Source organism: Diabrotica virgifera, chromosome 3 (assembly GCF_917563875.1).
Source record: "Diabrotica virgifera virgifera chromosome 3, PGI_DIABVI_V3a".
NCBI classification, from domain to species: Eukaryota; Metazoa; Arthropoda; class Insecta; order Coleoptera; family Chrysomelidae; genus Diabrotica; species Diabrotica virgifera.
In genome coordinates, this window is record NC_065445.1 from 64,159,867 (window position 1) to 64,169,055 (window position 9,189).

General features: G+C 37.2%; 1 protein-coding gene across 1 annotated transcript; it reads left to right on the forward strand.

The window, feature by feature from the left end:
* The first annotated feature begins 2,475 nt into the window (after positions 1–2,475).
* Positions 2,476–8,160, forward strand: LOC126882499 (uncharacterized). Its single transcript, XM_050647464.1, has 3 exons — positions 2,476–3,912; positions 4,039–4,602; positions 8,128–8,160. Exons 1-3 carry the CDS (start codon positions 2,476–2,478, stop codon positions 8,158–8,160), a joined length of 2,034 nt encoding a protein of 677 aa, XP_050503421.1.
* Positions 8,161–9,189: the final 1,029 nt, after the last annotated feature.

Here is a 9,189-nt window from a genome sequence, read left to right on the forward strand (position 1 = left end):
TCTGAATAAAGCCTGTCAATTAGGTACAACATTGACTGTATTAATCTTTAAGTCTTCTTTGCCATTAAAGTGGGGTTCAGTGGGTTCATCTTTGTCTTCGCCAGGGAGAGCTTTTCTTTTCGGGCGTCTTTTTATTTCAAGAATATAGGTTTCATGTTTAGACAACCTTTCCTCTTTTTCATAGGAATCAAAGTGTCTCAGTCTCTCAGACTAAATGCGTCCTCCTAAAAAAGTTTTTTTTACAAAACGCTGCGGCCCCCTTTTGCTTGCGGCCCTAGGCCGCGGCCTCTTCGGCCTAGTAGTAAATCCAACACTGTGTATACTGTATACTATATAATATACTATACACATCGACGTACATTTAAATTTAGGTTTCGATTTAATTTGTTTGAAAATGAATTATGACGCATGGGCAAAGATAAAATGGAACAACTATATTATATAAAATATAACATCTGATGTATCCGAGCTGAAAACGATAAAATACTAATTCACTAGAAGGATGTCAAAAGAGTGGAAAAAGTATTTTGATAATTTATTAAAGGATATTAGAAAATCGTTGAGCGAACGTAGGCAGTTAACAGCAAAATTAACCAAAATAAAAAATGAGGAATTGATTCAAGCACTTCAAAAAAAAAGTAAACCAATCGGACCAGATGATATTCCTTGGAAAGTGTGAAGAGCATTAGGAGAAACGGGAACAAATTGGATAACAGATTTATGGAAGAATTATGGAAGTTGTACAAAAGCCACACGAATGGAGAAACAGAAGAAGAAGTTAGTACCTGTTTGCAAAATCAGGGAAGATATACAACAATGTACAGAATAAATGGCCATAAAACTACTTAGTCACACTATGAAAATAGGGAGAGGCTAATTGATATAAGAATATGTGAAAAGACCGAAATCTCTAATAAATCAGTTTGGCTTTATACAAGGCAGATAAACAACCGATACAATTTTCATTATAAGTCAGCTGATGGACAAATATAAAAAGAAAGGCTTCCTGGAGAACATTTGAAGATTGTGAGAGAACTATATGAGGGAGTAACAACTAGTGTTAGAACAGGTGTGGGAGAGACTGATAAACATATGAACGTAGGATTGCACCAAGGCTCAGTGCTTAAGTCGTTTAACAATTCCCTGTAACATTCCCTGGTGCTTAATGTATGCTGATGATGACGACTCTGGTGGAAAATCCCTACACGAAGCCGTCCATCGGGCAAAGGATCGAAGTCAATGCACACAGCAAGCTAACAATATTCAGAGTGTCACCACGCTCTGACAGGGGCTAAAAGAATGAGGAAGAGGAGTGTTGTGAAAACAACAGTTATTTACATTAATTTGCTTTTATAAAAATATCTCTCTGTAAATCTGTTGGGACAATCTGTATTGTGTTTAAAATATTTAATTCTCTGAAAAACTTGAGTGTAGCGTTGTGTGTTTCATAAAATATACATCTGCATTTTTTATAGTTTCGGGGTAAAAGCAGGTAATTTTGCCAAAGAAGTGTAACATGTGTTTGGCCCTTTTCAGGGCGAATGGTGTAAACTAAACTATCAAAGATAATAGTGCAGAGATTTGAATAGAATTTCAGCAGTCTCTTTCTGCTCTCCGAGTTGAACACTTTGTTCGCTTGTGCGTCTCTCTTCGCCGTAAAAATACTCTCTCCGCAATAATTAATAGATTAAAAAGACTCTTACTCTCTCTCGTTCGCTATTAAGAATATCATTTATCGTTAAGCCGCTTATTTGTTAAATTCGTTGTTTTTTTTGTTAATAAATGTTTTGTTCGCCGGATACCCTTATTTATCGCTAATACACAACCCTTTCTATCGTATTAATTAGCACCTTTAAAACCAGACCAAATCAAATTATTCGAACCAGTTCTCCTAAAAGTTCACTATTTTGTTTATATCGAAGGACGGGACATACGGGTGTGGTCCTAAAATATTCACCTATGTCCAATTAGGCAAAAGGTAATAATTAAACCATTTTTGCCACGGTGGGGTGAGATTGAATAAAAACTCACACCATTTGATGGTCCTTCGAGCCGGATTTTGGTTTGGTTTTCGTGTTTGTGCCGCTTTTTCGGACATTTTTGTGTGTAATACCTCTACAAGACTTGTTAGTTCGCGTCGCGATAAACTCTAAGTAAAAGGAAGTGAAGTTATTGTGTGTGGTTAGTAGCTGCCGCCTGTTGCTTTATCAATTGGACTAATTTGGTGAGCTCTTTCCATTTTTTAATTGTTGATCTTTTATTGCTGATCCAAGGTAAACTCTGCTCAAAGACATTTTACGGTCAAAAACACTTTTGTAGACATTTAACGTAGACGCTGTATCTCTCTGTGAAACTTAGACTCTTATTCTCTCGCCGCGCTTGTTAATTGACAAAAAACTCTCCAGTGTAATTTAGATTTTGCCGCGTATCGATAGGCTCTCTCTCGCCGTGTGTTCAATCGAATTCGGGATAGAAATGGAAGACCTCAAGAAAAAAAGGACGCCTTTGAAGGCTAAAATTACAAGGATCGAAAACTGGCTCTCACAAAAGGCTAGTACGGAAAAGGATGCGCTACAATTTCAGTTTCGGCAAACAGAATTAAAAACCTGTTTTTTAAAATATGAAGAAATAATGGATCAGATAGACGAGATTGATGAAGCCGGTACTGAAGCAGAAGACAGGGTAACAACTGAGCAAAAATATTTCTCTATTCTCGCGGGCCTACAGCGTAAGATGGACGAGTTATTGTTGGGCCCCCCTCCTCTCAGATCAAATAGCACTCAGTCAACTGTGGCCACTGCTAAGGTTAGGCTTCCGGAGATCACCATGCAAACGTTCTGCGGGTCATTCTCTGAGTTCAACTCGTTCTACCAGCTCTTCGAGACGCTAATAGTGAACAATGAAGAACTCAATAATGTGCAACGATTTATTTACCTTAAATCGTTCCTGCGAAATGAACCCCTCCAGTTGATCGACAACATCGAAGTTATCGACGAAAATTTCGATATAGCTGTAAAAACTCTCAAAGATCGTTACGAAAACAAATCGCGAGTGATTAGCTTACACATTCAAAAATTGTTAAAGGCTCCATCTCTAGTTAAAAGTAATTCAAAGGCGTTACGCGAATTTTTAACTCTAGCTCAGCAGACGCTGCTCGCTTTGAAAAATATGTCCGTACCAATTGAGCATTGGGATTTACTATTAATTGAAATATTTTTACAAAAATTAGATTTTTCTACACATAGGGCCTTTGAATATGATATTGGGACAAAGACCTTACCTACCCTTTCACAGTTTTTTAAATTTCTCGAGAAAAAGTGTGATATTCAGGAAAAATTAAATGTTTCAGATCATGATAAAAAGGTTAATAACAGGTCTCAATCAAAAACATCTTTCTTCTCATCAGTTGACCAACCATCACACTCTTTCTCTGATAATAATTGTACTTTTTGTAGAAGTAATGCTCATAAGGTTTATCAGTGTAATGATTTTAAATGCCTCTCTTTACAGGAAAAATTTAATTTTGTAAAAGGTAAGAAACTGTGTTTTAATTGTTTGGGTAGTAAACATTTCTCTCAAGATTGCGGCTCTACTCGATCATGTACTTTGTGTGGGGGTCATCATCACTCATCCCTCCATGGAACCTATGAAAATGTCTCTTCCTCTAGGAACATCAATAGGCAATCTCTCTCTCGTGAACGCAATGCTCAAACTCCTCAAAATTCTCAAGGTGCTTCTCGTGTTGTCGCTCCCATATCTACTCAGCATTCTTTTAATAATCGCAGCCAAAATGAAGCTTCTACTAGCTCATCCAGACCTCCTTTAGATATGCAAAAGTCTCCAGATTCTCAGGCAGCCACATCTCTCTCCGCTTTATCAGTTAAAACTGATGTATTGTTGGCTACCGCTTTAGTAACCGTTTATTCGAAAGACGGCAGACCCATGCATGCCAGAGCGCTCCTAGATAATGGGAGCCAACATTCGTTTATCTCTCGTGATTTGGTTGAGAAGTTAAAACTCATCCCTTATTTTAAACAGCTACAGATATCAACCATATCCGAAAACACCTCACTCTCAAACGAAATGTTAAACTTAGAATTTTTCCCCTATAATGTAAAGGACAGAAGTTTTAAAACTTCTTTCGCTGTACTCGATAGTATAACTTGTAGGCTTCCTAGAGCTACTATAGATAGAAGTAAAATAAAAGTCCCACAGGATCTCACTCTCGCAGATCCCTCGTATTCTGTTCCGGGTAAAATTGATTTGCTTCTAGCTGGTGATATCTATAGTGAATTATTGACGGATGGATTTATACGGTTAGGAAAAAATCTTCCCATTCTTCAGAATACTCACTTAGGCTATGTTATTTTTGGTACAATTAATCCTCAGGTTTTTCACCGTAATTCACATTTGGCTATCTCTCAGTCAAATGTTTCTCTCTTTGTTCAATCCGAACCCGAAGAACATAAGTTGGATAAGTTGCTTCAACAATTTTTCGAAATTGAAGAAGTTCCCCTCGTTAGTAAATTAACTCCCGATGAAGAATTAGCGGAACAAATATTTAGCAAAACTACTCTTGTATTACCTTCAGGCCGCTTTCAAGTAAATCTTCCATTTGTCTCTGAAAACGCTAATAAAATGTTAGGTGAATCCTTTAAAATGGCCTTTAAAAGATTTATGAAATTAGAACATAGGCTCTTAAAAAACGAAAGTACATACGCTCAATATAAATCTTTCATTAATGAATATCTTCTTCTCGAACATGCGAAAATAGTGCCTCTCTCTCTAACCAACGAAAAGTTAGAAAGTAAATATTTTCTACCGCATCACTGTGTGTTTAAGGAAGAATCTTTAACAACAAAGCTTAGGGTTGTTTTTGATGGTTCGATGAAAAGCTCTAGTGGTTATTCGCTCAATGATATTTTACTCAAAGGTCCTACTCTTCAACCGGAACTTTTTGACATTTTGCTACGGTTTAGATTGTATTCCTTCGTTTTTACAACGGATATACAAAAAATGTATAGACAAGTTAGAATAAATCCTGCTCAAACCTCTCTTTTAAATATTCTGTGGCGTGACTCCCCTGAAAAAGACATTGCGTGTCTTGAATTGCAAACCGTCACGTATGGAACTAAAAGCGCTAGCTTTCAGAGTACTCGCTGTTTAATGGAACTGGCACAAACTCATCAGATTGAGTATCCTCTGGCCAGTGATGCTCTTCAAAATAGTTGTTACATTGATGACATTCTCTATGGCGCTAATGATGTACAGACTCTCCTTAAAGCTCATAAGGAAATAACTAGTTTGCTTGGACCCGCTTGTATCTCTCTCCATAAATGGTGTTCTAACTCAGACTTGTTCTTAAAAAATATCTCTTCTCTCTCTTCGAACACTACTTATGTAATAGCTCCAGATAATGGCTCCAATAAGGTTTTAGGTTTATGTTGGAATCCTATTCTTGACACCTTCTCAATCTCTCTCCCAAATTTTACCCTAAAGGACTCATACACCAAGAGAGAAGTACTGTCAATGATTGCCCAAATATTTGATCCTCAAGGACTAATTAACCCAGTTACAGTTGTCGCTAAATTAATCATGCAACAAATTTGGATTTCCAAAATTAATTGGAACGATATCATAGATGCAGATACGTTGCATGAGTGGCTAAATTTTGTTCGCAGTCTCTCTAATTTTAAGGATTTAAATATACCTCGGTGTCTCTTTTTAAGTCAAGAAATCACTAGTGTTGAGATTCACGCATTCTCGGATGCAAGTTTAAAGGCTTATGGAGCTTGCATCTACCTACGTGTGATTTATAGATCTGAACAAGTATCTTGTTCACTTTTAGCATCTAAGAGTCGTGTCGCTCCGCTAAAACCCTTGACTCTCCCAAGATTGGAACTCATGGGTGCGCTATTGTGTAGTAAGCTCACAGCAAGGATTGCTAATATTATTGAAGAAAAACTCTCTCGCTTAGACTCTATAAATATGTGGTCGGATTCAGAAATTGTTCTCGCTTGGCTTCGTTCGCATCCCTCTCGTTGGACTCAATTTGTAGCAAATAGGGTTGCACAAATTTTAGATAATTCTCCTAACGCTCATTGGAGGCACGTACGATCCAAAGAGAATCCTGCCGACATACTCTCCCGAGGAATGCTACCCGCTGAAATACTTAAATCTTCTTTGTGGTTTCATGGTCCTCAATTTTTGAATCAATCTCGGTTGGATTTGTTGAAATACAATCCAAAAGTTTATACCTCCAAGTTACCCGAAGAAAGGAAAGTAACTCTTCACATTCGAAATGATCAAATAGATTTTTTCACCTCTCTTTCTGATAGGTTCTCTAATTTTTCAAGGTTTGTAAGAACTTTAGCATTTATATTCAGGTTTGCCAATAATGCCAAATCGCCTTCTCATAAGTTATCAAATTCTCTTGAAGTAAGCGAACTTCAAAACGCTGAACTGAAGATTGTTAAGATGCTTCAGTATTCTTCTTTCTCGCTTGAGATTTCTGAGATTAAAAAAGGTAAAACTCTATCCAATAAGTCTATTTTACGCTTAAACCCCTTTTTGGATGAAAATGAAATGCTGCGTGTAGGAGGTCGCCTTGGTAACTCAGACGTCACATTTGATCAAAAATATCCTCTTCTCCTTCCCTCAAAAAATCGTGTAGTACGTCTCATTCTTCAGAGAGAACATATCAGACTTTGTCACTCTGGTCCTCAAAATACTTTATCTCAAATTCGACTTAAATATTGGCCTTTAAATGGACTACGTGAAGTTAAAAAGGTCATACACCAATGTATGGTTTGTTTTAGGTTTAATGCCAAACCCGCTATTCAGATTATGGCAGATTTACCAAAGGAACGTTTGCAATCCTCTCGAGTATTCGCTCATGTAGGATTAGATTTTGGTGGCCCCTTTCAGATTAAAGCTTCCAAACTCCGCAAAGCTCCCTTGATAAAATCTTATATTGCTCTTTTCGTTTGTCTATCGACTCGAGCTGTTCACATCGAAGTCGTGTCCGGCCTTTCTACAGAGACGTTTCTTCTCGCTCTAAAACGTTTTATTAGCCGTAGAGGCCTCCCTCAGACTATATTCAGTGACAACGCCACGAACTTTTTGGGAGCTCGTAATCAGTTGTTTGAACTTTATAAGTTTTTAAAAGAAAAAGAAAACTCTCGCTCTATTAATGATTTTTTGGCATCATCGCATATTCGCTGGAAAACCATAGTTCCTCGAGCCCCTCATCATGGTGGCATCTGGGAAAGCGCTATAAAGAGCGCAAAGCATCATATCCGTAGACTCATGGGTGATATTAAGCTCACTTTTGAAGAATTTACCACTGTTCTCACTCAAATTGAAGCTGTGCTCAACTCTCGACCGCTTTGCTCCCTCTCAAATGATCCCTCTGATCTAACCTATCTGACCCCTGGACATTTCTTGATTGGACAATCTCTTACGTCATTTCCTGAAAGGGATGTAATCCACATTCCCGAAAATAGATTAAGTTTATGGCAACATCTCTCTAAACTCCAGCAAATGTTTTGGAAAAAATGGTCAATTGACTACTTGAACAGACTCCAAAATCGCCCTAAATGGTTTCTTCCTCATAAGAACCTAGAGCCCAACGATCTCGTCTTGTTGATTGAAGATAACACTCCTCCTCTTTACTGGGCTCTAGCAAGAGTGATTGATGTCTTTCCCGGAAAGGATGGCCGAGTAAGAGTTGCATCGGTCAAAACTAAAGATGGAGTCTTCAAGCGCTCTATTAATAAATTGTGTCCTCTACCAAATGACTGTTAAAATTAAGTTAAGTTTAGTGTTTTCGCTTAAGAACATTGTAAGTTGATTTATGTTAGGTTAGGTTTATGTTAAAGCCAGTGCTTCAACGCGGGGGAGTATGTTGTGAAAACAACAGTTATTTACATTAATTTGCTTTTATAAAAATATCTCTCTGTAAATCTGTTGGGACAATCTGTATTGTGTTTAAAATATTTAATTCTCTGAAAAACTTGAGTGTAGCGTTGTGTGTTTCATAAAATATACATCTGCATTTTTTATAGTTTCGGGGTAAAAGCAGGTAATTTTGCCAAAGAAGTGTAACATGTGTTTGGCCCTTTTCAGGGCGAATGGTGTAAACTAAACTATCAAAGATAATAGTGCAGAGATTTGAATAGAATTTCAGCAGTCTCTTTCTGCTCTCCGAGTTGAACACTTTGTTCGCTTGTGCGTCTCTCTTCGCCGTAAAAATACTCTCTCCGCAATAATTAATAGATTAAAAAGACTCTTACTCTCTCTCGTTCGCTATTAAGAATATCATTTATCGTTAAGCCGCTTATTTGTTAAATTCGTTGTTTTTTTTGTTAATAAATGTTTTGTTCGCCGGATACCCTTATTTATCGCTAATACACAACCCTTTCTATCGTATTAATTAGCACCTTTAAAACCAGACCAAATCAAATTATTCGAACCAGTTCTCCTAAAAGTTCACTATTTTGTTTATATCGAAGGACGGGACATACGGGTGTGGTCCTAAAATATTCACCTATGTCCAATTAGGCAAAAGGTAATAATTAAACCATTTTTGCCACGGTGGGGTGAGATTGAATAAAAACTCACACCAAGGAGTAACCTTAAAACACCAAATAATTTACCTGAAGAGCAGCCTTGGCCTTCTCTACACTCTGCTTTAGTTGTTCGAATGTACTTGGATTGCAGAACCTGTAGGCTGGCCAGTCTGAAGCAGTGGAAAAGTCTTCAGTTTTAATGCCCAAGGGACATGTTGCTGATGCGCTCCTTTTTAATTCCAAAGCTCCTTGATACGAACACGAACTTTCGTACATCTTTCGACGAAGCGGACACTTCTTCCTAAAATAAAAGTGAACTTGTTGAATAAATAATACAAGAGTAATGAAATTTAAAAAGTAAAAATTTAAAAGCAAACAAAATTCGAATATACGAAGATTTCTTACGTTTGAATGGATAGATAGATTGACGTCAGTTCATTTATCGTCTGTTTGCTACGCAAATTATAAAAAGCACATATTTGATCTGTTTTGTATTTGATTTGATCTCAAACGTACAGACACGTACAGGGCAACGTATCTAAAACTTATTAAATCACCTAAAAAAGCCTACTATCAAAATGGTCTGGAAAGCTCTAAAAGTGTTGCAAAAGAAACTTGG